At 43.0% G+C, this 26,313-nt stretch overlaps 3 protein-coding genes and 2 long non-coding RNA genes across 8 annotated transcripts; 3 read left to right on the plus strand and 2 right to left on the minus strand.

Moving 5' to 3' along the window:
- LOC110437104 lies at nucleotides 2,669-4,325 on the plus strand. The gene is made up of 2 exons (XR_002455223.1): nucleotides 2,669-3,166; nucleotides 3,856-4,325. It is a non-coding gene; the product is annotated as an uncharacterized LOC110437104 (long non-coding RNA).
- LOC8059553 (myosin-12) lies at nucleotides 3,589-13,566 on the minus strand. 3 transcript variants are annotated; one of them, XM_021465342.1, is made up of 40 exons: nucleotides 13,189-13,566; nucleotides 12,904-13,032; nucleotides 12,565-12,708; nucleotides 12,192-12,337; nucleotides 11,917-12,073; nucleotides 11,755-11,813; nucleotides 11,501-11,660; nucleotides 11,239-11,388; nucleotides 11,006-11,142; nucleotides 10,789-10,935; nucleotides 10,335-10,436; nucleotides 10,152-10,209; nucleotides 9,961-10,062; nucleotides 9,825-9,862; nucleotides 9,519-9,645; nucleotides 9,272-9,442; nucleotides 9,070-9,201; nucleotides 8,853-8,959; nucleotides 8,667-8,724; nucleotides 8,382-8,559; nucleotides 8,075-8,280; nucleotides 7,877-7,996; nucleotides 7,698-7,796; nucleotides 7,392-7,607; nucleotides 7,161-7,300; nucleotides 6,973-7,077; nucleotides 6,753-6,867; nucleotides 6,601-6,645; nucleotides 6,439-6,504; nucleotides 6,138-6,308; nucleotides 5,879-6,034; nucleotides 5,376-5,579; nucleotides 5,155-5,301; nucleotides 5,000-5,070; nucleotides 4,767-4,866; nucleotides 4,613-4,669; nucleotides 4,477-4,533; nucleotides 4,315-4,395; nucleotides 4,099-4,181; nucleotides 3,589-3,989 (listed from the first exon to the last, which is right to left on the minus strand). In XM_021465342.1, the coding sequence occupies exons 1-40, from the start codon at nucleotides 13,189-13,191 to the stop codon at nucleotides 3,863-3,865; spliced, it is 4,671 nt and encodes a 1,556-aa protein (XP_021321017.1). In that variant the 5' UTR covers nucleotides 13,192-13,566; the 3' UTR covers nucleotides 3,589-3,862. The 3 variants fall into 3 exon arrangements, with proteins under 3 accessions (XP_021321017.1, XP_021321022.1, XP_021321014.1); XM_021465347.1 differs by lacking the exon at nucleotides 13,189-13,566 and having other exon boundaries at nucleotides 6,439-6,498; nucleotides 12,904-13,038; XM_021465339.1 differs by lacking the exon at nucleotides 13,189-13,566 and having other exon boundaries at nucleotides 12,904-13,038.
- Nucleotides 6,202-7,170, plus strand: LOC110437108. The gene is made up of 2 exons (XR_002455226.1): nucleotides 6,202-6,336; nucleotides 6,581-7,170. It is a non-coding gene; the product is annotated as an uncharacterized LOC110437108 (long non-coding RNA).
- On the plus strand, nucleotides 15,287-16,414 carry LOC8060474 (photosystem II D1 precursor processing protein PSB27-H2, chloroplastic). 2 transcript variants are annotated; one of them, XM_002463834.2, is made up of 3 exons: nucleotides 15,287-15,686; nucleotides 15,780-16,143; nucleotides 16,217-16,414. In XM_002463834.2, exons 1-3 carry the CDS (start codon nucleotides 15,571-15,573, stop codon nucleotides 16,352-16,354), a joined length of 618 nt encoding a protein of 205 aa, XP_002463879.1. In that variant the 5' UTR covers nucleotides 15,287-15,570; the 3' UTR covers nucleotides 16,355-16,414. The 2 variants fall into 2 exon arrangements, with proteins under 2 accessions (XP_002463879.1, XP_021317099.1); XM_021461424.1 differs by having other exon boundaries at nucleotides 15,290-15,682; nucleotides 15,785-16,143.
- On the minus strand, nucleotides 16,498-26,076 carry LOC8085941. The gene is made up of 11 exons (XM_002466420.2): nucleotides 25,794-26,076; nucleotides 25,488-25,609; nucleotides 22,028-25,132; nucleotides 21,629-21,761; nucleotides 21,372-21,460; nucleotides 20,332-20,570; nucleotides 19,073-19,159; nucleotides 18,205-18,304; nucleotides 17,577-17,787; nucleotides 17,316-17,472; nucleotides 16,498-17,082 (listed from the first exon to the last, which is right to left on the minus strand). Coding segments are annotated over exons 1-11 (4,449 nt in total). The 5' UTR covers nucleotides 25,999-26,076; the 3' UTR covers nucleotides 16,498-17,081.

Genomic DNA, 26,313 nt, shown 5'->3' on the forward strand with positions numbered 1-26,313 from the left:
AATTATTACATCTCTACAATGTCTGCACTCAAGGCAACTTATTAATTCAACATTACTGACATCTAGATGTTTTGCGAAAATATTTTGTTCGGCGGTACTTCTTAATTTCCATACTAACATGATGTGTTCAAATGGTTATTATAGTCATATTTAACGATTAGGATTACTTGGAATTATAAATAAACTAAAAGTAAAATCATGTTTATTTACATATCGAGAACTCCCGTTGTTAACTGTTATCCTACCTATCCATATCCATGGATGTTATTATAGAGGTACTATGTGAATATGATTAAAAAATATATGTTGCATGTCGTTTTCCCGTGTGGCTGCGTCTGTGTGGCTCTAGCATTAATCTGCATTTAAAATACTTTAGCAGGAAGACAGAAACCCTAGACTGCGTTGGGCCAGCCCATGACCCGACCCAATCAGGCCCATGCTCGGTGGCTGTGGTCCTCGGTCGTTTGCAGAGCTTTCTCCACAAAGCTCCGGCCTCCGAGCTTGTTCTTATCTGCAAGCGGTTTCGTTGCTTGACGAAAAATCTCTCTCGGTGCTTTGCTTGTCCTCTCTCGTCCCGTCGTCCGGTCCGGCCGTCCCGTGGCATCTGGAGCACCAGCTAATCGGCTGTCTGGTGTTTCCATTTCCACCTGTAAAACCAGGAGCCAAGCGCACGGTTTGCAAACACGACCGTACACATCTCTTTCCCTGGCTGTAAAAAATAATAATAATCGTGTGTCCCGGAATCCTTTAAGAGTTGACACGAGTAGTCACGCGTCGACTGACTTTTAGTGCAAGCGATAAAAGCAGGCGAAGCTACTGCTCTGAGTCCTCGGCCCCAAAATAAATACTTGTTTGTTCAACTTATTTGTGAATGTGAGAGTTTTTTTTCTAAACCAATAAACCATTATTGAAACTAAACCATTCTATTTTAGACTCTTATTAGAGCAAGGTCAATAATAGAGCCAAGTACTTAGCTATAAGCCAAGTGATTAGAGCCAAGTTATACAATAAGTTGTCTTATATTTGTCTCTAAAACACCTTCTCTTTCTTATTTTTTCTCATAACACTTGTTATTTGGACCCACCACTACCTATGCATTCGTGCTCAGCTTCATTGGCGGATCTACATACAGGATACAGGGTGATTATGATTAATTTTTCACCATATTTGCACATATACAGTAAAAATTTATACACCCATAAGGTAAGCACAATCCCTTATATTTGTTCTAGCTCCGCCACTTCTCAGCTTAGTGCTTGCATAAGAGTCAAGCTATCATCTCTTTTCTCTCTTCTTTCATTTACATCCATATTAGTTTGATTATAAATCTATTATTGTACTTGCTCTTAAAGGAAGTACAGGCTGTGGATAAGGTGAGTGGTCCGGGTCGCGCCGTTTTTTACACTAGCTTCAGGCACCTCCCTGTCCCCCCGTGTTCGTTCAACGCCGTTCTGGTGGCTTCGTCTCTCGATACCTCCGGCGCGCGGACGCGACTGCAAATATCTCGTCTCTCGATACTGACGTGCGCTTGTTTTCTTGGCCGAGATGACGCGGTTTGTAGAGGCACGGACCAAGGGCGGCGGCGCAGCTCAGCAGCACATCTGCTGCACATGAGACATAACCAATCTGGCGGACATATCCGGCGACGAGTCGGGTCCCTTTTCGAGCTCGGGACCCAGAGCCCACCAGAATCGACGGAAATAAAAACACCCTTTATTCGGCTGAAAAATCATGTCAAAAAATACTTGTTGCTAAATGAACAGATTTTCTTTTCTTTTCCTCTCTCTTCTTTCCACACGTCTTGTACATCAGAGATCATCATCAAGAAGCGGACGACGCTCCGTTCGTTTGTCGTAAAAAGTCATAACTAAAATTACTTTTTGTTCGTTCATTTATTACAAAAATAAAATACTGCTAAATGACTGATAGATTTAGTAAATAAATCATACAACAGGTCGGCTAAATACGTTAGATCCATCATAATACACATAATGTTATATTGTGTAATCACATGTTGGAGATAATAGCACGGTTAGATATTTTGCATAGTTTAGCATACAAACCATCAGCTAATGTAATTATCATTGCTTCTATTGCAATCTCTGTCTCCTTGTAAATAAAATAATACTACCTCTATCTACAAAAGAATATAATTATCACTTTTTAGAAGTTAAACTATGTGAACTTTGATTAAATTTATATAAAAACATACTAATATTCATAGTACAAAACAAGTATCATTAGATTAGTTATAAAAATATTTTTTTCATAATAAATTTATCTGAAGATATTATTTACTATAAATTTGGTTAAATTTGAGCTTGATCGATACAGATCTCATAGTTGTATTTTTTCTGGAAAGAGGAAGTACCAAATACTTTCCTATATAGGTTAAACATGTTTTTATTTTACTAAACGCATTAAAACAAAACAAAATGCAATATGCGCGATGGCATTACCGTGTGATTCACATGTGTCCTGCCTGCTGCCCGACGAATGCTGAAATTGCTTGGCTAGCGTGCTGCATTCCTTGCTGTAGGCAAATCCTTCTAGGCAAAAGTCTCCCAATAGTCCATGCTAATGCGATGGTACGTAAAATAAAAAATAATAAATGCAGCGCATAGAGATGAAGTGACACATAAGTATGTTGTTCTTTGGATTTTTGTCTCTCTGTTTTGCATGTGGATCCATTCGAGAAGACCCATCCCCTGCTCGGAACGAGGGCAGCAGTGATGAACTGATGATCATGATGCATGCACCGCCGTTGCCCATAAAGCAGAGAGATCATTCCGGATAAGGATCTGAAGAAACGGACAGTCAGAAGAGGGTGCCCGGGGTCTGTCCCCGTGTGTATCACAATACACGGCTATTCGACTATTCCTCTCTGAACGGCGGCTGTTCTGTTTGCATCTCGAGAGAGAGAGAGAGAGAGAGAGAGGAAGGAGAAGAGAAGAGAACCACGCACGCTGTTGCTCCAAGTCCCGGACCCGAGTGACGCTCTGTTTTCCCTCGACGCGACGCAGATGCCCGGCGGCCAAGCACGCCGCATCCGAGCCCAGACAATCACCGGAGACGAAAGAGAAAAAGCAGGTGGAGAGGGAGGGGAGGGGATCCATTCCATGGTTGGTTGGGAGCACCGCCCGGGGCTTCAGTCGTCATCTGCCAGGTAATGCGACTCTCCCCTGATGACATGAAATGCGCATGGCTATTGTGATGGATGGGGACGAGTCCGGGGCCGTGCTGTCACAGTAGGAAATGGTCAAGAGACGGGACCTGAAATCTCGTTTGGGACTTTGGGCTAGTGATGATAACGCCATGTGTATTCTGCAGAGTTCGTTTCCGTGGGGAATTAACGATTCTGCGATATGGAGGTCTAATCGCTTCTATATTTTCGTATAATCTGGATCCTGCTTAGATGAAGGATTGCAGGCACAGAATAAAGGGAGGGCTGAAGCCAATGCAGTTGGTTCATAGGTCGGATGGTTGAAGATGGTTAGTTCGTTAGGATAATATGTATTCAACCGCTGCACGAGTAGTGGGTGTATTGATGATTTTAGCTTAACCAGAAGATCAGGAATCTGTTTTGCGTTGAATGTGGTTGGGTGCAAATATATATACTATCATTATATACATCTTCAAATAATTACAATTTTCTCTGTTTCAATCAATCAATCAATCAAAAGAATGATATCAGGATATATCCTATATTTCTCTTTCTTTGTAGGCATTTTCCCACCCAAAGTTATAAAAAAATGGAAGAAAAAACCACAACTCAATCTGTGCACTCCTATAAAAAATCTTCAGTTCTCTGTAACTTCACAAGTAACTGTACCGTTTTACTCTTTATATCTGTAGATATCAGTCAGTCTGTGTGCTGCTGCAGAAGAAAATGAAACTGAGAATTCTGCCTTAGTAGTGGGGGCGGTTCCACATCGGACGGATCAATGTCACCCATCAGTCGAGCTATATCATCCAATGATATTGGTATGCTGCATTTTCATTCATTTGGGCATTAGATGAGTCATAACTGTTGCAGATTCAGTTATGTTATCTACTGCATGCTTATTCACTTCTTAGTACTGAACCACTGATTATTACCTTGAGTCGTCATCTAGCAAGAAAGAACTATTTGGAGTAGTTATTGAGTCGTCTGTTGTCATCGTTCTCATCTTTCCAATCACCTGAAATAAAGTTGTCTCTTGTTAAGATGTTCTCTTTAGCAACACATAGATGCATTTCACGCATTCAGGCAGGTGAATGCACTTGGAATTGTGTGTATGTCTAATCATGTGAAGTTAGCAGACACGCACATACCTCTTGAGATATACCTTGTGCACCATACTTGTCGTCCCAGAACATCGTTGCTATGCGATATATTTGAGTTATGCTCAAAACCTGTGAAAATACACAACATTTCATACTTGCTAGCTTGAAGAAAAATCTTGGCACTTATAAGATATCTTCTTTAAAGCTTACAGGGCAAAGATCATTTGTGATTTCCTCCAGGGTTTTGTGTGACTTCTGATGCAAAACCTATAATACGAATTCATTTAATAAGTAGACAGATCAAACTAGTATAACCGTTGAAATAACTGCATGTTTTCAGGCATACCAGGAACCCGACTGCCTGCCTAATGTGTTGCAGTTCATCCCATGATGTCCCTACATACTGCATTATGGATAATATTTCAATTTAATTAGCACTCTCTTGCTGATTATAATTTCTGTCTTGTTAAAATTACGAAAAAAAGATGAAAAATATTCACCTCTTCAGTTATTGTAGAGCACCACTGCTCCAGGTCTTGTAAACCAGCCTTTAAGAACTCCCCATTGCTAAAAGAGCAGCATTCCCGACGAAGTAGCAAACTAAACAAAAAGGGCAGAAATTTGATACAGTACAGAATCAACCATGTAAAGCATTTACCAAGGATATTTTGGTGTCCCATATGAACTTGTGCAGTCAAGATTTGTTAAGACTTGGAATGATATATAGCAATACCTGTTGAGGAGTTGCACATTCAAATATGCAAATACTTGGCTAAATGTTTTCCTGATTATCACCGGAGGTACCTGCAAAATTGAAATTGAATTCAGCAATGCATTTGTGCAGTTCCCTAATTGTAAACAGCTGAAAAATATTAAGAATAGACTCACATAATTATTTTTCATCGTTTCCAGTGTATGATCCAGGCACTTAACAATGTTTTGCCAATGTAGACTTGATGCTTGCCTAGCTAGCCCATTAGAGTGAATGCTTTTTAGTGATCCCCGAGATGGTCTCACACGGTTAGCCCTTGGAGCCTATGAAAATCGACACTCGTTAGAAAATTCTATTTCCTCATATCCTGGTAATGGAAATGGCTTAGTTTCTGTACCTGTATGCACATAGTCAAGAATGGACTGATTTCCTTCTTCAGGTTATCTCTGATTATCCCATATATCTTCTCGACATATGCTGTCAACTGTTGCTTGAACCGAAGTGCTGGATATTTTGCCTCTACCATTGATGCAGTGTCAGGCCTTCTCACCATTCCACTGTATCCACTAGGTATGCCTAATCCTGATGATGCCCGAGCACTCTGAAATGAAAGTTATGGGGTGTAAGCTCATGTTTATGATGTGAACATCAGTCCTCGGTACTAAATGAAAGTTGACTAGTGAAATCTTGACGAGAAAAGGAATACAAAATACAAAACACATTCTATCTTTGAATTTCAATGGGAGGCTTGAACTATGGCCTCAACCACTACGACATTGTGCTCTACCAGTCTACCAGTGGCCTTGGCCTATATGGTGGACCACAAGGTCAAACTTGACATTTCAACCTCAGATAAGAACCTTAACTCATTCTAAAAGAAAGTCTGGATGGAAAACTTACCTGCACCATTCTACTGAACAGACTGCCTGTTGTGGTCCGGCTGCGATTTGTTCCTTTACTTAATGAACTACTAGCTTTGAGAGTGTTTTGTAATAAGTAGAGGAGAGTTGATGTTGTCGACAACCAATAGGCAAGCTCTCCAGAACTTTCTGCTCCCTGTAAATTAATGTACTCAGGTGATGAGTTTCTCAAGTACTTGCTTGCAAGCATTGTCTTACTTCAATGAAAAAGTTAAGTGGTATGCAATGTGAATAGCAACCTCAACTGATGACCTAATTGTTTGGATGATACGATCAAATATGTTAGTCTTCTCTGCTTCAAATGAATGCCAGTGTAGGAGTGATTTGTAGGCAATGCATGCTGCAGCAGATTTTTTGTCATCAAATCTCCTGTCTTCTACCAGACTTTTAATCAGGGCATCGTGGTTTTCCTGTGGAAGGATGATGGAAGAACAAATGGTGAGAAATTGATCTTCAGTATGCTTCATTGTCTGTGTCTTTGATTCACAAAACTTGTTTTTTTTTCACATTAATACTAAAAAAATAAAGCAGGGAACATACTTGCTGTCGATCTGTCAGTGATTTTTGTTTGCTTAGATTCTTTACAGGAGGAATAACCACCTGCTCCTGCATCGTAGCATATGCCCACATTAATGTGATATATGAATGAGATTTTACAGTATCTTATATAAATGTTTGCCAGGTAAAACTTATAGCACATACATTGACCGTTTTAACTTCTTCAAGCTGATGTCCCTTGTCAAGTTCCTGAATATGAGTGAGGTTTTAGACAGAATTAAATGCAAATGTTTTTACATCAAATAGTTAATGCTCCCAAGTAGTGTTTCTGCAAAGTTCTCTTCAATGAAATTTACCTCGATTACTGTTGTCTGATTCATTTCAGGAGTGACCACTGCCTGAACAGCTAGTGCAGAATTACAGCGGAGCAACTCGATCTCTGACTCCAAGGTGGAAATCTTGCTTTCGAATCTAAACATATCCTTTTTTTAGTTTGTGAGGCTTTCTCATAGGACATGAGTACAACCCAGAAAGGAAAAAAATGTGAATGTGAAGTATGCATATTGTAGTATGTACCTCTCTATCTGTTTGGATTTATCTTCATCAGCTGATGTAACAACCAGTGATTGTTGTCGTAGAACCTGGTTTTCAGATTCCATATTGGATAAACTTGCTTCAAGCCTGCACCATATTGTGGAGGTAGTATGTGGGCAGCATTTGTAATATAAACGATTTAGTTTTACAAAGAATAAATTTATTAGTACCTTTCGATCAGCTCTTGAAGTTGAGTAACTTTGGACGCTTGTTCTTGTGTCTCCTGTGACAGTTCATCAGACTGTTTCTGCAACTCAAGAAGCTTATTTTCAAGATCCTCAGCCTTCTGTTTAAACGTAGTTAGTTCATCCTGGATCCAAATGTGCACGTGAGAACTTTTCTAAAGAATTAAATTATGAATCTTATATCTGGATAAAAATGCAGAACTTAATGGGGATTACCTCAAGTTCTTTATTTTGAGTTGTCAACTCCTCAAGTTTTGCATTGTCGACAACTGGCACTTCTACTATCTTTGGTGGTGCCTGTTCAATCGCTAACTTCGCAGCTTCTTTCTCCTTTACTATTGCTGCATGGGCTTCCTCGAGATTTTCTTGCAATTTTTGCAGTGCAGATTGTAGCTTTTCAATTTCGTGGCCCTTGGCTTCTTCAAGGTCAGTCTGCCGGCAAGACATAGTAGATAAACTCATTTTACACCAAGTAACATACTAAATAATACAGAAACTACTATATTGATCCAAGTGAATTACCCTCAAACGCTTCTCGACATCTAACCGCCATGTGAGTTCTTCTACTCTCTTTTCTAGCTTGTCTTTTGCTTCTTTGAGTGCGCCAGTCTCTCTTGCTTCCTGTTTACATGGTTATGCTTACTTTATGAGCATTAACAATGAATGATGTGCTTGTGCTGAAGATGTGTAATTGTACAGACCATTTTCAGTTTCCGAAGCTCCTTTCTTGCAATGCGTGCCCTCCACAAGCACTGAAGAATCAAAGCAGCTCTCTTTTGCTGCTTGTAAGCAACATAAGCTCTGTGTTGGCGCCATCGAGTCTGTGATTTTAGGTACCGTTAATTATGGTTTTCCTATAAAAACTATTTGCAAATCATGATAGGCATAATAGTGCAAACCTGGATAATTATGGATGCCTTGGTCTCTCTTCGGAATCTGTGTTCATTGCGAGCTGCCATTGCTCGTAATCCTGTCTGTATTACTATAGCTGATTCATATACTTGTAGGTACGCTTTCCTGGCAGAATGGGTACGCACGTGCTTTTGTATCCTAATTGAAGCAGCGTCTCTCCTCATATACTCAAAAAGCTTTCTAGCTAGTCGTGCTGCAGGATTTTGATTAAATTGTATGTCAGTTTCAGGTAATGCCAGTTTTGCTCACAACTGACATTGAGGGCACAAAGTGCTCAAAGTGGTGATGAAATACCTCTCCAGAACTTCTGAGATTGAACTGAGGCTTTTCGTAAGTTAATGAATTCCTTTCGCATAAGATGTGCCTTTATATGCCTCTGGATTAGTCGCGCAGCATTGGCCAAAATTTCTGCTCTTCGAGCATCCAGCTCTGCCATCTGGCCAGCTCTTAGGAATACCTTAGTTTTCCCTATCTGATAAAAAAAGTCTAATTTGAGGTCTTGGAAAAAAGTTAGGCCTTGAAAAAAGAAAGTTCTGTATACGATTGTTTTATTTCCCATTTCCACTCATCATAGGCTACCTGATATCCTTTCAAACCCATTCTATCACATATCGCTGCACAAGCGGCCTTCTCATCACTGCAAATGCATTAAGCCACTTTAATCTTCTTTAAAAAAATTTCAGTGTAACTAGTATACATATCTCACTTAAGAGTTCCAAATCGATTTACATTGTCTACTTAAATTCAACAGCTAGAGTGTTATACCTGTCAACAAGCTCCGGTGCAAGCATTCCAAACCGATCAATGAACTCATCGAATGTCCTCTTCGTTGGATAACCAGCACAGCTAATCCGAATTGCTTCCAGGACACCCTGTACCATGGCCATGTGCAAATGTCAGACTGATTGAGATAAACATTCAGTAAATTAGTGCAAATTGCAGTTGTTGGAGTAGCATAGTAAAACAAATTTCACATACATACCCCACATCTCAACTGATTCAAGACATTGTGGTTCTCGAAAATGCCAGGTTTCAGTACAGCATTAGGCTTGACACATCTGATGTAGTGAGGTTCTGTTGTATTCAGTGTTTCCATGAGGGATTGCAGTTGTTGCTGCATATATGGATTAGGGTTACTGACCATTCAAAAGTCAAACATAGAGATCTAGCTCAATATGACACACCTTAAAGCGAGTACCGATTGAAGAGAATTTGGACTGTTTAGAAGTTTCCTCAGGTAATGGAGGAAAGAGGTTTGCAACAAAAGGGCACCTTGAAGAATTTAGTAGAGCTTGGTGTTCAGCTACCACATAGTCTTTGTTCTTATCAAGGAAGTGATCCGCTTGATATGTCACCTATTTTGTTGAACTGCTTGTTAAAAATCGTTGCTGGTTGATTTAAATTTCATATAGTAACTGAATAGTTGCTTACATCTCCTGCGTAGTGGTTGATTGTAAAGGCTGTCCGAGCAAGTTTGGGCTTGCTGAAGCGCTTATGTGCCTTATATGTTTGGTACATCTTTTGAGCAAATGTTTCATGTGTAGACTTTGGAAACATGCTGCATGAAAGACATGTCATGCTTGTATTTTCCTTCAAATTGCATGCTATGGAATGTTCTTTGCTAGGGATAACAACAGAATATACTGAAGTATGTTTTCAAATTTGCTACATGTTTCTCAATGCTCTTCTCCATTTTTTTTTATATAAATGAATCTCTCAAAGTACCACAAGTCATACCATGCCTCATCCAGGAGTGCAATTATTCCTCCAGGTTTCTGCATGCAATGTTGAAGTGTTATTGATCAACAGATACTTGATTATTCTTTTGTATGTGTAGTCCATATGCCACTTCCAATATGGTCCCAGAAATTACCTTTTCAATCAGGTCCAGCACATCCTGATTGTCTACAAATTCAACATAGCTCCAGTCTATTTCCTCCCTTGTGTATTCTTCTTGCTCCATCTTAAATACATGCTGCAAAAGGAACTCATGTGTTTGATGTTTTAGATGTTTCTGTGAGTATTAATTAATTGTTCTCTTAGTATCTACTAATCTTGTCCAACCTGATTGAAATGCTGCTGCAACTTCTCGTTTGTCAAGTTGATGCATAGTTGCTCGAAACTGTGAGATGAGCAGAATTTAAATCCTGAATCAGCTTTTTAGGTACTAAAAAAAGGTATAGTAAAACTAAAAAATGCATAGCCATATTTGCAGGACCAGACAGTACTAAACTACTAAGGGCAAACCTGTTAATCTTGAAGCTCTCAAATCCATAGATATCAAGCACACCTATTATATTGGTCGCATCTGGATCCTGGCCAATTGAGTTATTGATCTTGTCGACAATCCTGTCAAAAAAAAAAGAAAAGAAAATCCCCTCATTGTTTAGATGGATTCCATTACAAGCGTTGCTAAGTCCGAATTGGTAACTAAAACATCCAGCTTGTGATCTTTACATATACTGACAGGTAGGGGTGGAAGTGGGTATGAAATAGGTAGTTCTGGTTTACTGCATTACTTCATTTCTCTTTCCTTTTCCTTGCTTTGAAAGAGGACTTATTCATTTTATTTATATGTTTTGGGTCGACTCAATGATCCGAAAAAAGTAAGCTTGCACCCCTGCTTACAGCCAACACTAGTAGCACTTGAATTTTTTCCTTGTTTTTTATGCATTCATGAACATGATATCATCATTCTTACCAGTCAAACAGTCGTGAATATACTGTCTTTGCTAAGGCATCACGACTTAATGCTGCAGAATCTGGATCAAGGGGTTTCGTGATATTCCCATCAGGTGTCACAATAACACGCTGGCAAAGGGAGTCTTCAAGGGCCTTCTCATCACACCTGAAGATAAGTTTATGCTTTAGTGTACCGAAAAGATTCAGATAACCAAAATAGCTTTTGAAAGACTTACATTAGCAGTTCTGCAACTGTTTTCAGGTGATAGACTGATTTATCATCTCTCAACTTGGATGAGTCAATTTCCTGCCCTTTGGAGAAGTTAATGTTTCCTAGGTGAAGGATTGCTGCTACTACTCTGAAGATTGCATCCTTGAGCAGTGAAAAAAAAAAGATGAATTAGTTCTTAGCTGAACAATCTATTTGCTATTTCATTTCAAATCGTCTTCAAATATATATATGATGTACCTGTTCCTCTTGATCGATGCCAACAATATCCATAGCATTTCTTGTTTCTAAGTATTCTCTTGCATCATCCACATTAGCTACTTCATAGCAGTTTGTTTGGTTCAAGTAATGGAATTGTCTAGGGTCTCCCACCTTAAACCTCTTTACATCCTGAAATCAGTTGACCATTCTGAAGAAGTTGGTCTTCGGTTGTAACCACACACACAGTGACACAGAAACCAGAAATTGTACTTAGGCTCTGGCGCTCTGCTTGAGAATTTACCTCAGGGGGTGCGGAACAAAGCATGTAAAAGCAATGGTAGTTCCTCTCAGGATCAGAGACCTGACATACTCGTGATCGCTCAAGGAGGTATGTGCGTACAGCAGCCCCTGATATCTTCCCATACTTGTCGAACTGGATTTCAACAAACTTACCGAATCGACTGAAATGGTGGACATGTTTAAGTATACAGAAGAAAAAAAAACCAAACAATATTTTGTTAAAGTGCAATTGCAGTTACTGATTCAAGAGTCCACCTCGAGTTATTGTTCTTCACTGTCTTTGCGTTACCAAATGCTTCAAGTACTGGATTAGACTATATGCGCATAGTACAGAAATAAAGAAGTTAGTGTGGACACTGTATGTGATCAAAGATGAGAGAAAAAAAAAAGAGAGAGGAAATGACAAGCTTTTCCTACCTCTAGAACCTGCTGCTCAACAGTCCGTCCCTCGGTACCGGACCTTCCTCCCATGAATGCAAGATACCTCATGAGCATCTTGGTCGTCTCCGTCTTGCCGGCACCACTCTCGCCACTCACCAAGATTGCCTGACTCCCCTGATCATTGATCAACGCCCTGGATTTTTTTTCCCCGTCGACACCAACAAAGGAAGAATGCCAACGATCAGCTAGCCTGAAATTCAGCCGATGAACCGTATCGTATCTACAGAGATTATGGACCAGAACACGCAGACCTGTAGCAGGCGTCCGCGATCGCGAAGAGATGTGGGCTGAGCTCCCCAAAGCTGGCACCCTTGTACTGCTCCATCATGTGCACGTCGTAGAGGTGAGGCAGCCGCTGGAAAGGGTTCACCGCGATCAAGATGTTCCCGGTGTACGTCTGTCAGGTTGACACGTACCGTGTTAGAACCTGTTCGCTTGTCTTAGCCCTACTTTTTTCTACAAGCCCACAATGTTTTTCTCAGCGAATAGTATTTTCAGCCATGACTTTTCATGAGCGAGTTATAACGGAATGAAGCCTGGAACAGTTCGGGACAGGGAGAAAACCGAGTCTATCTACGTGCGAAGGATCCCCATGATCCAGGAGGGCAAAATTAAAGTACTCACGTATATCTCGTTAAGGCCGTATCGGCAGGAGAGGTTGTGCAGGACGCCCGGCTCGTGGAGGTACGCCAGCTTGGTCATGTCGTCCACTCCTGACGGCGGCGCCTCCGTGTCCTTGGGGTATATGCTGCCAAGGCTCGCCACGACCTGAACGAACGGACGGCCAGTTAGCTGCGGCGGCTCCAATCATACAACAAGCAGAGCAGTAGTCGACGACTCGATCGAAAGTCCAAATATATACTACGTCGGCAGCAGGATAGACGAGTGAAGAAGAATTAATTAACCGATCGATGATCGATGAACCATAAGGTGGCGGCCGGATCAGAGTACAATACAACGCACCGTTTTGCCATTGGTGGTGGCGATGGTGGCGTTGCCGCCTTTGATGTCGGTGACGACGCCGTCGACCCAGGCCTCGCCGGGGTCCTCAAGCCACACGTGCGAGCCGACGATGATGTTCACCGGAGTCCCCTGCATGATCGATCATCAGGCGACGACCGAGGAACAACGTACGGATTACTACTCCATAAATTAAGCACCAGGCAGATCAGCTCGATCGCGCTGTGTAGTCTAGCTAGCTAGCCAGCAAGCTGGGAGCGAGGAGAGAACGAAGAACAAACTACTGACCATCTGGTGGCTGATCCGGCGGCGGACTTGTATCGATCAGCTCGTGGCTCGTCGTCGTTGGCCACCGCCGGCAGGAGCTAACCGCGCATAGGAGCTCGATCAGTGGATCGGAACTGCGAGCGAGCGAGGGAGAGAGAGGAGGAGGAGGATATCGATGGATCAACGATGAGCCGGTGGCTGGCTGGCTGCGCGAATGCGCACGCGAACAGGTGGAAAGGGGCGGCGCGGGGGCGGTCTGCGGCCTGATGGAATGGAATGGAATGGAACCACGGAAAGCGTAGGGGAGAAGGAATATACAAGCTGGTGCACAGCACAGGAGCGAGCGGCGTAGTACGTGCGGAGTGGGGTGGCGGTCGCCGGCTCTGAGCTGGTTCGCCTCTCCCTTTTTGCTGGAGCCTAGATGGAGCAGGCAGGGGTGGGGGGGGGGGGGGGGGGGGGGGGGGGGGAGAAAGAGAGAGAGACGACGACTTTTAATTCGGTGCGGACTATTTGAAGATTTAATAGCATCTGATCTGAAATGCAGCGATTCTGTGCTTTGTAAATCCCCTATGCCTGTCTTTGTAAAAACGATATTTCTGATTTGGGCTACAACTACAAGCCATTGATAAAAAAAAAAGGAGCTCGGATCGGAATCGCTACGCGCCTACTGGATCGAGCCCTGAACGAACACCCAGCACGTGCAATCCGGCGCAAAATGACATTCTGCATGTTCTTTAGAATGCATTAGCCTGTTGCCTTGTTTGCTTGAGATTATTTGTCAAATCTACTAGTCATTCAGCAGTATTTTTCTTTCACAATAAATCAGTAAACAATACATTTAACCATGACTTTTCAGCTAAATGAACAAGCTCATGTTTGTAGATTTTTTTTAAAAAAAAAGTTTTGGACGCTCACTTTCATTATATCCAATTAGGTGAAAAGCCATGGTTAAAATCCAATTAAGACGCGCGGTTATAGTCACCCATCTTGCTTGTACTCGAAGAGACATGCTGACTTGGAGATGTCAGGAAATATGTGATCTGTGAAGCGCCACAAATAGGATTGAGAAATGAAACTTGGACATTTTTAGCTTCAGAGACCCATTGCATATACAACTGCTTGCCTGTAACACTAAAAACTACCTTTAATTTCTCAAGTACAATAGGATAAACCCTTTCCAGGAAACATAGGTCGCCTGTTTCCAACTGGCAGAATTATCAACTCCGTAGCATATCTTTCGGTACCTTCATCATCATCAGGAAAGAAAAACAAAAAAAAAAAAAGAGCGTGGAAGCACAAGCGGTGGGTGGCTTGGCCAGGCCAGCTCGGCGTGCCTGTCGTGCGGCCCCGCTCTGAGCGAACTCGGCTTGTGGACAGCGGCAGCCTCGGTGGGCGCTGGGCGGTGGCTTCCCTCCATTCTTTCGGCCCGGTGGGGGAAACAAAAGCGACGTCCCACGAAAGCAGGGGGAGCAGAAACGTGCCTTTCGGCCGTCGCTTCGTTGGACTGGCTGGCCGACTCGGTGGCCTGTTGGCCAGTTCGCCTCCTTGATGATCCCATCGGTTCCCACTCCCACCTGCGCTTCCTGCCGAGGCTGACGGCAAAACTCCCCGCCGCCGCCGCGAGTCACTTGCGGCGTGCCGCCGGCGCCGCACGTTTGGGACTGGGACTACTGCCGTTTCGTCAGATGGACGACCTAGCTCCTCCCTGTCGGTCGTGTCTAGTGTCTAGTCTTATACTTACTCTTCTATGAAACTCTGATAAAATACCATTAAGACTGGTCTAATGATTGTTTTTCAGTTTTTGAGGGTTGTGTCTGGACCTCCTAAGTCCTAAAGCTTGGCCCCATGCGTTTAGTGAAAACGTCGTCAATCGGGGGGAAAAGAAAAAGAGAGGTTCTCGTCTAGTCGTCTTCCGATCTTTTTGTTCCTGGTGATGATGATGAGTTCTCGTCTGAATCAGTCAGCAAGCTCATCAGCTAACCCAGCTTGGATGCCGATGCTTCTCCTAGCTGAGCTTCGGGCCCGGGCATTGCTGGTGGCCGGTCGGCGGTGGCTAGCCGCGTCAGGGTTTGTTTTTGTACACACCACATCACATGAACTCAGCTGCCAGCCAAAGGCCTGTATTGCATGCTGCGGATCCGGCCACTGCTGGACCCAATGGGCCGTCCCGTGCTTTTGTTTCCCCTCCCGGTGCCAAGGCTTGTTCTTTCAATTTCAAGCATCCGTGGTATTATCAAGCCAAGCCATGTGAGAGTGCTGCAGATAAGGTTCTGGATTGACAGCCAATCATAGGCTCCACTCCACTTGAACCAAGAACAAGCTATACGTACGTACGAGCAAGAGCAATCCAAGCATCCGTTGCGTCTGCACTGCAGAGGCCGTAGCTCGCTAGGAGGATCAGCGATGCCTTCCCCTACGCCGCCTCCGATGTCCACGCCGCACAAGTCCTGCTCGTCGCCGTCGCCGCCACCGCCAAAGCTGCAGCGTGCTCCGGACATCCGGCACAGGCCTATCTGTAGGTGCCACATCGTCACCACTCTGCCCCTTCCCCTCCTCCTCGGTGCTCTCGCGTTTGTTTGATTAACTCTCGCGTGCCGGCCGTCGCGCAACAGAGCAGGCGGCGGAGCCTGCAGGCTGCCGATCACCAGGAGAGCTCACGCCGCATCCCTCCTCCTCCTCGGCCTCGCGCCGGCGCCGGCGCCGGTCAGGGCGGAGGAGGATGGGAGCGGCGGCGAGGAGGGCGTCCTCGGCGCCATCAAGTCCATCTTCGACCCCAACGAGAAGACCAAGGCCGGCAAGACGCTGCCCAAGGCGTACCTCAAGGCGGCCAGGGAGGTGGTGCGCACGCTCCGCGAGTCGCTGGAGGAGGACGACGGCGGGGACATGGCCAGGTTCCGGCGGAACGCCGACGCCGCCAAGGAGTCTATCAGGGAGTTCCTGGGCGGATGGAGAGGCCAGCAGACCGTCGCCGCCGAGGTTAGCTGTGAATCTGTGATCGCCCGCCCTCCATTGGGCCATTTCTTACGCCGCTTGTTTCGCCGCACTGCAGGAGTCGTACGTCGCGTTGGAGAAGGCGATCAGGTCACTGGCGGAGTTCTACTCCAAGGCAGGGCCATTCGCGCCGCTTCCACAGGACGTCAAGAACAAGATCCTCGATGATCTCAGCGCCGCAGACGCCTGCCTGTAGATTTTGCTTCTCCAGGGGCATTGTATTGCATGCACATCTCAACCATGATGATTTCGTTCAGTTTTTTTTTTTTTTTGGACCTGCAAAAGCTTTCATTCACAGGAACAACATACACATTCCAGCACGATGCAAAAAGAAACCCATGGTCACAAAGTAAAATCTTCCACAGGAACACAGCAGGGATTAGATAACCAATTCCGCACAACAGATGATCAGGGGACTATTTCTAGCTTGCGCATACACCAGTTTATCTTACAGAGATGAGAATTATCTTACAGAAGAAGAAATGAGATGATTCAGGAATGCGCTAGCGAAAACATAAACCTATTAACAATATAACAACTGGTGTAACATTTACGACTATTTGGTGGCTGCATTCGCCCTCGGAGTTTAAGTTAACGACTCAAAAACAAAAGAAGAAACTATCCTCTCACATTCTACATGCTGACGTTTCAGCTGCACATCAAGTTAGCTGGTTGGAGTTAACGCTTTTCAGTACTGCACAGGCTGATTCTTCCCAGGCCGACGAGTCAATTGAGCCATCAATTTGGGAGTAAAAAAACTACAGGGGTGCCCCAGCAACTAATCTGCAAAAAACCGCAAGCCTCTTTCTGCCAACGGATGGATGTCATGCTAACTGCTGAGTCAAAACTCGAGGTACAAAAACTAATGGAGGCTTCGTCCATGTAAAGCTTGGGGCCCAAAAAGCTGCAACCAAATCTTAGAATCTGCAACAGAGATTAAAGAGGTCATGAGACACATCTAACGGTGGTGGAATGATACTAACATTTACAGCTATTTTGTGGCACCCGATAAAGATATCTACCGCCATCACCCTATACAGCAGAATATTTTAACTAGACGACGAAATAAAACTAGGTGGTTTGTCTCAACATTGTAATATTTACACAATTATATCAATAATACCTCAACCAAACATGTAAGCTTTACTTGCACTTACCAAGAATGGGGAGATTGTTGTGAAACATCACTGCAAGTACCATCAGCATTTTTGCTGTTGTCCCCAGGCTCTTTGACCCCCAAATCTAAGGGATCAACACTTGCATCAGAGCAAAGAGAATCTTCATTGGCTACATCAGGTGATTTCTCAGTTTTATCTATAGAGGAAACAGCACCGGCTGTATAAATGTCTGATGACCATTATATATAAGGAAAAGAAAATAATTGGGATATCAACAAGGAATATGGTGTTTGCTCTGACCTCCTTGAGAACATTGACCACCTTTAGGTAAGGCCTTCAGCAATGGCTTTTGGAGAAGACCTGTACCAGGAAAAACTAACATGCTAATAGATTTCACTTCTTCCTTCTCAGAATCTTCAAGTGGACTAAATCCAAATCTAGATGTCCAGGTGTCCACAAGTTCTGTGATAGCAGGAATGATCAACTTCTCAACATTGAGAGAGCTGAGGATCTGACATAGAAAACAAGGGGCAATAATTAAACACCATCAGAAAATTGCAACTAAGCAAGATATCAGATCAGTTAATCTAACCTACTATGGCCATCATCAATGTAAGGTGTATAGACAGGACAACTATGCTAGACTGGCTGCAGACACTTATGAAAATAAAAGTAATGCTCCACGGTTCAACCATGCAAGGTGTAGACTAGTTCAGCAGTAAGGAATACCTTTGTAACATGCAAAGGGTTAAGCAACCCTATATCTCGTGCTAGACTCAGACTCCTATATATAATGCCCATGGGGCTACTATTCAATACAAGTGCTACTAATTTTTTTTTTCTCGAACACTATAACTGAAGATTAAATGCATTTTCTGCAAATAAATTGCTGTCCTACACTAGCAATAGCACCATCAAGCATGCATACCATTTCAATTCCATCTACAAGTCGGCGGCACATCCCTTGTCGCCTATACATATTCCGGGTACCAATGAACGGCATCTCAGCTAACTTGGTTCCATGTATTCTGTTTCAGGATAAGATATGAAAACAACAAAATCATATAAGGGCCCAGCAATTCGAGAATAGTAGAGCGCCTGTCAGTTTATGTTAACTGTTCATCCAATGATGTAACAAGACAGCCACAAAACAGCTACAGAAAGTTCATGTACGAAAAAAATACAAGGTACGTAACATGCCTTGATAGATGTGTAAGAAAGCTACAGAAAGTTCACACACAGGCATGATTAATTATGCAAACTATATTCGTGAAAACATGAAATGAACCTTCCTAGAAGAAGCATTCAAATCTTCTTAGTAACTTAAGAAAGATAAAGGGAGGTTTGCCTCCATGAGACTGCAGATACCATAGATTATTATTCAGCGCCAACAAGCCATGACCTGTACAGCAAAATACTAGGCAAGTAGGCATTCCAGTAAGGATGTTCTTTTCCTTCAAACTGGAATATATGATGGTTACAACAATCATGTAAAGTATTTCAAGTTAGGCACTAAACAAGATCGCCAGTACTAGAAATATGTAAAATCAAGTCATCATGTTTCAAAATTAGAAATGAATTGATTCAAAGAACACCGGCCCCTGCCATGGTTGCTTGTTTAGAATATCTTTTGCTGGCACATTGGGACAGACTTTGGTTTGTTCAAGGGGTGTTTTAGAGCCTATAGTATGGTTCTTTCTTATCCGTTTCACCAAACTGCAGCATTCAGTGCCATATAGATGCCTAGACAGTCACAAAACCTAGCAAGAAAAATAAAACAAGAGGAAACAACACACCGGACAGATGCTGCAGCTATTATTTCATCTCCACGTTCTAAAATGAATATATAGAATCCACGGAAATCCAATCGGGCAAAATTTGATCTGCATGCAAGGAAAGACAAAAGGAGCAATTGGTTATCTCCGACAAAAGCAGCCACGACAGCATGGCATCAATACAGAAGACTGTAACTATTAAAAGAATACGCCAATTTACACATCAACAAAAAATCGTTCCAAGCAATAATGAGGCCATTAAATCAACAAGCGACCCATCAACCGCTTTTTGATAGATTACATTAATAAATTGGAAATGTCAGAGTTGCATTTTGATGGTGCCACTGATCGCATGGTGCATTGCTTCCTTTTGTTATTTGATGTACGTCCAGGTGAAATTTTGGTGCTTAGAGCCTTTGCTTCCTTTTTTTTAATCTATATATGATGTATATTTGGCATGTATCAGATATCATGGTTCCATGAATAATAACTTTCTAAGTTAGATCCCATATAAGGTCACATACCACTTCCACTTAATGGTACTAACCATTCATACCATCCCTAGCTAAACTGCCATATTAGGAACTTTTCAAAGTTAGGATTGCATCAAGCTGACACCCTGGAACACCTAAGCATGAAAGAACTGCAAAAGCTGGAACAGAATGGCAGGTTGTGTATGAGCTAAAAGAAAAGCTGCAGGCCAACAGTGGTTAATAGCACAGATGGTGTTATGTGCACTCTATGCATTGTCAGAGTTTATTTCAGTATATAGTTGAATTTCAGTACGTAATGGAGCAAATTAGTTTAAGTTATCTCATACATACTACAATATGCCAATGGCCCCTATACCATATAAGAATATGATCTAAGTTACTACAGATGAAAATAGAGAAAACAATGAAGATTGTCATATTATTAGAATAATAAAAAATGACTCAACATCCGAAATTAATGGGGCTAAAATATTTACTATCTCCAGAATACTAAAAGGCAGTTAAATTTATGACAAGGAAACCCATTTAATACACGCACGTCAATCTATGAAGAGTTATGCACTTCTCCATTATGCACAGAGATGACAAGTTAACAATGAGCAATAATTTCAGTAATATTGTCTAATCAGCTCATCCCAATAGCACCGCCAATACGCAGAAGGTGGGTGGGAGAGAGAATAGTGTGGAATGAATTAAAAGGCCATAGTATCAACAGCTTGCACGTTGTACAAAGGATAATTGAAACTGCATGGATTATGGCGACCTTGTAGAAAGATAGATGCATACCCACAGCTATACACAACATTGCGTATCAGGTTGATGCCAGTTCTCTGGTCAACAATCGGAAGGAAGCATTCATCCATTAATGAAAGTGCAACAGCAATCTTGGAGTTACACTCAACTCTTGTGTCCAAAGGAAGGACTTCTTCTGGTACATCTTCATGGATGCGTTGAACAACTCTGCATGAATATTCTGGTTCAAGATCCTTCTTGACTGCAAGAAGATTCTGCAATTCCTCAAACAGCTGCATCACACAAATAGTGATTTTAGATTCTGCAATTATATCATTGGAGCTTCTTGGGTCAGTTGGTATACATACATTAATAAACGAGAAGATAAATAAAACAACAAATAGTAGAGAGCATCTAGACAGGAAGTGTGTTGGATGGTTTAAAAAAAAAAGTGGTTAATAGAGCATTTTCGAGAAGATACAACTTCCATGGAAGCTTTCGCATTTGACATTTCTTAAGACTAAATACCAATTGTCTAGTTTCAAAAAAAAAATATAGGCACTAAATTCAGAAGAAGAGTAGAGGCTGTAGATATTTTAATAGTTGGACTGAAATGACAAGATTCTTATGTCACTAAATAAGAGTTCAAGTACCGCATCCATAGAGTACCTTACTATATGTAATTACTTATATAGTAATGAAATTCATGTAAATAAAAACCAGTGACCTGAATATCTATAGTTCTATACATTGCACATGATATTGGTATTATATCAAGTACATATACTTGGACATAGAAGGAAATAGCATATATATATGCATAATCAAGAAAGGAAGCTGACAGAGTAGAGAGATGAAAGATGGTGCAGATATTTAATGACTGGGTCTCAATTTCTCAAACATATAACAACAACAGCAAAGCCTTTTAGTCCCAAACCCAACATGTGCCACTAATAAAAAGGAAACGATGTCTGCCTCAAACATCAAAGTAAAATAGCAAGTGTCGCCATTTGAATTATGCTCATGAAAACCACAAGGTAGTATATCCAGAAACACTGTCAAGGTAAAAAGAACAATAGTCTGACAAGCGTTACCAGTCTGCAGCTTTGTTGGCAGAATAAATTGCCTGTCTGACTGGAAAGGTTAGTTATGGAATCATTCTCAGGAGAACAGGCTTCATGATCTGCAGACAATGAAAATGCTCATGAAAACCACAAGGTGTATGGAATACTCAGACATATTGAGCATCAAAATAATATAGTAAGATAACAATGAAAATGTGGAATAAAAAGTATCAAAGACTTCCAAATTTGAAAGAACTACAGAGAAAGTATAAACAGGGATCACATACACTGCTCTTCGCACTGGGAACAAGTATGCAATGAAGAATCAACATCAGCAGTGTCTTCAGCACCATCATTAGAATGTTCATGGCAAAATTTACATGAGCAGTTTGCACAACACCAATAATCAGAGGGAAGTTCCTACAAAATTGGAAATTCAATAGATTAGAGAATGCTTTGTGGAAAAATTTTATTGAGTCTTATCACTACAGAAAACTGGGAGCACTATTATTGGGCATTGCAAGTTTTCAATCATGTCCTAATGCAGTAACAGCTAAATTTGAAAAAGGTACATAAGTTGAAATACTGCCATTTGTTGATTCAATCAAAAGAAACGTTACAGTTAATGAAAAATAATTAAGACAACAGCCAATCACAGTACTCGTGTGAAAGGCATAAATGCATACCTCCAGTCCTAGACAACTCATGTGAAATGTTGAGGGGCATCCATCACAGCAGATCAAATTGCCTCCATCGCCACAAATACCACAGGTGTCATCATTGGGGTCATCACCCTCAATGCTAACAGGAAAGAAATCTTGCTTTTCAGCATCAGACTGCATATTCCATGCATTAATGAGACAATGCAAAAGGTCAATGTCTTGCCCATCCACAAGTATATTTCTGTATGGCGTATTTACTTCAGAACCAGCATGCGCCACAAATTCAAGCACTGAAAGGACCTTGCTACAGCAGCTGCAGTCAATCCCATCCCTAGTGACAATACCCTCTAGTAAAACCTTTGAGTTGCTTTCATCCATACATTTCAGCTTAGTGTTGACTGATAGAACATCCAGATCAATCAGCCAGGAGAAGATCGTACGTTTCCATTCATATGGAACAAAACCATCAGTGCCGCTGCCAGACTCCTTGTTCGATCCACGAACAAGTAGAGCACAACCACCTCGTTTTTTTCTTTCATTGCCTAAATGCAGTCTTCTTGAATTTGCATTCTTCTTCTTTTCCTTTTTGAACCTTTTCTGTTTGAGCCTTTGAATCGCTACTTTGGTTGTTCGTTTGTTTACAACAACTCTTTTTAATTTGCTAAGGATATCCTCTGTTAAAGTACAGCCTGGAGAGCTAGAGACCTGCTTTTTGCCGGGGCTACCAACAGATTTTTTTGACAAAATCTGGTCTTTAGAACTTTCCTTCTGCTCAGATTCCATACTTGCACAAAACGCATAATATGCTTTTGTGACTGACCAGTAAGACCCTTTGCCACTAGGAGGGATATACACGGAATCCATGTAGTCTCTACCATTCCTGGGTCTTAAATCAATCGTCCAACCAGCATCTAGAAGCATGGCCTTTATCTGATCACTTATTTTTTGCTTTTCTTCGCGAAGAGTTCTTGTACCTTTAGGCACCTTCATTTTCCCTTTTCCTGGATGCAAAGATAAGGAGCTAGATTCAGATTTGATCAAAGGAGGTCTACCCAAACGACCTGCTTTGGAAGGACCAGAAGTATGCTTCAACTTAGATCCAGCCCTTTGTTTATGCACAGATTTCTTCCGTTTCCGCCGATTCTTTTTCACGACAACTTCTTCAGAATCACTGGAGTCCTCTTGTTTTGGCACAACAAGACGGGCAGCACCACGACGACGTCCGCTACGACTTCTCCTGTAGGAAGTATCGCTGCTGATCTCATCATCATCAGATTGATCCTGTGTCTGCTTGATAGCATTTTGATTAGAGTGGTTAGGAGATCTGCTTGACAAATTTGTTTGATTGCGATGCTGCCGTTCCCTCAGAACACGTTTATTGCCCAAATCAGTGTTATTCCCAATAAGCTTCTCTCCAGAAGACTTATCTGGTTGGTCTATCTCAGGATCACAAGACGTATTTCTTGTCTTTTTCATGGATGGCAAAGCAATTGGTGACCTTCCAGTGATTTTATCAAGCCCTGCTTCCAATATCCTCTTCTTGCTGGCAACAATCTTCGCACCAACAGACAGTAGTGGTTTCTGCACAGGAGTCTTATTTTCAGATTTAACTCCATCAGAATCAGTATGCTCCATATCATTTCTCTCAGTGATGGCTGAACCAGAGATATTCTGATCCACCGCAGAAACAGCTGCTCCAGTTGTTTTCTTAACGACGCTGACACTTCCCACAGTTGGTTGTGTCTTCAAATTGATCCCTGTTTCATTTTCCGATTCCTTAATCTCAGTGCCATTCACATGATTATCATTCTCAGTGACACCTGAGTCTCTATGATCCACCACCTTTTCTTTCACTGTTTGCTTCTCCATACTGGTATTACGCTCTCCCAACTCAGCATGGTGACCTTTAGGAGATAATGCACTGTTCACTTTCCTTGTATAATGAGCAACAATATCTCCCTTTTTTCCTCTGCTTCCTAGTGCAGCCTCGTTTGTGGTACTTTTACGTGAGCTTCCAGAAACTTCTCTCTGCCTAACTGTAGCTGACCTTGTAACTCGCTTCTCAAACCGCGACTCCTCTCCACATGTCCCCTGCTTTGCCTCACATGATTTTCTACCTCTCCTTGTAAAGACAATGTCATGTGATGAAACATCATTGGCTTCGTTCACGGGGATTCCCCTCTCCTCCTGCTTAGTGCACCCAGTTAGATCAGTGTGGTTATCTACTGTACATCTTCCATTCTCAGTCAAAGAAATCTCAGTTTCTGTACAAACATCATCAATGTGAGAATGCTTCTCAACTTCCGGATCACTACTGTGGAGTATCACTTCCTCGGTATGGTCCACATTATTCTCCTGCTTACTATCCTCCTGCTTAACAGATTCTGATCCACTGGTAGGGATGATTTTGGTTAAATCTGTACTTGTGTCGGCATCATTAGCAATTGCTGAGTCTATGACCTCACCTTGACAAGGCCCATGTCTCACTTTGTTATCTTGGGCCTCATCAACACTACTGTTTATTCCAGCTCTGGAGTCATTCTGCTTTGAATGAGTTACAGCAGACACCTTCTCATCTGACTTGACTGTCTTATCATCTGATTCTGCATTGCTACCTTGAGTGCCTAATCCATCACCTTGAGAAATATCTGCTGCAGGAACACCAGGCATTCCCATATTATTCTCAGAACACCTAGCTGACTCTTCCGAGACATCACTCGCGTCCAAGTTAACCAATCCGTTAGCTTCCTCACCATTGCAAGTAACTTCCATCGGCACCCTGCCTTTGCAAGACTCAGCCTCCACAATAGCCTCACAATGTTTCTTCTCCAAACAGTAAGTTTTGCTGACCTCCACACCCACTCCACAGGCTGCCTCAGCTTCAGCACGCAGCTTCATGGCATCGGACCTCAACACCCTTTTTGTCACACCACTCCTGTCCTCATCCGAGGAACCCCTCCGGTCCTTCCTTTTCTTCCCAGTCAAGACAGGCCCTCCTCCAAGATCCTCATCACCGGAAGACTTGTTTTCCTCCAAGGAGGCTGGAGCCTTCTTCAAATCCTTTGCCACAATTCCTTCCTTTCCTGGCATTGGAGCTCCCTTAGAGCCTTTAAGGCCCATTTCAAGCCCCTGCAGAAGATCAAAAACCTCATCAGATGATCAAACTCCACTATTTCCACTATTTCTCTCATCTAGGGTTCACGAGATCGTAAACCAACTAACAGCACAGTCTGCCCTAAACCCTAGTTTAAACCTGCTCCGACAAGATTAAGAAATTCCGCACAATGCAAAACATAAAGGGCAACAAAATGGACCAAAAGTGACTCCTTTAATTAGTTTCCCAGAAAAAGAAAACAAAAAAGTAGTCTGAAAGCAAAGACTCCGCCAGCAGCAACCCTACCGGAAAAGGAAGCAAGCAAGCAAAAACATAGCCCCAATAAAGAAGCGCAATTCCTGGGGAAATTTGGGAGAGGAAGCAACTCACAGTGGCGTTGGGCATTGGGGGTTCGGTTGAACCCCCAAAATATCTGGGGAATTCGGCAGCACGAAGCCCCTGTGGCGTCAACTGCTTCCGTCTGCCGATCTCCAGCGGCGAAGAGCAACCACCTAATCAAACCACCCGAATGGAGGAATAGGTCAGTACGGCACCGCTGGGCGCAGAAATCCGCACTAAACCGAGCAGGGACAGAGGGAGATTTGGATTCCTTCCCAGAACAAAGAGATAGAGGCTTGAACAAGGGAATCCATCCATCCACCCCCTCCCCAGCAAGAGCCGGGACGAATCACTCACCAGCGGAAACGGGAGCAACCGGCCGACCTCCGCGCTCCCGGCGGCTGGATCTCCGGCCAGGTGCCGCGGCGGGTTGAGCAGGAGCGGCGGGTGGAGGATCCAGCGGCGAGTAGTGGGAACTGGGAGCCAAGGGACCGGCGGCCTTGTGCTGTGCTTCTCTCGCGTTTTTCCTGCGGGGTTTTATTTGTTTTGTTTTTGGGATCATCCGGCGCTGCGGGCGGCCTGCTGCGTTGGGTGGGTGGGCAGCGGCGGTAACTGACGCGCGGGGCCTGCGCCGCAGCCGTGGAAACGCGGGCCGCGGCTGCGTGCCTGCGTGGGGTGTGGGCTGCGCTGGGTGCGGTTTGATCTGGTTTCGTGCCTGGGATGACCCCGGGGAGGGTTGTGGGGTAGGAGAGGTCAGTGTCACGATTGGTTTTTGAATGTTTGGGGGGTGTGGTCGTGTGGACTGACATTTTCCCTCCATTTTTCCAGCTCTGCTCGTTGTCACACTGGACTCGCCGTTGCCCGCTGCGTATGCCGT

This window comes from Sorghum bicolor, chromosome 1, assembly GCF_000003195.3.
Source record: "Sorghum bicolor cultivar BTx623 chromosome 1, Sorghum_bicolor_NCBIv3, whole genome shotgun sequence".
Taxonomy (NCBI): domain Eukaryota; kingdom Viridiplantae; phylum Streptophyta; class Magnoliopsida; order Poales; family Poaceae; genus Sorghum; species Sorghum bicolor.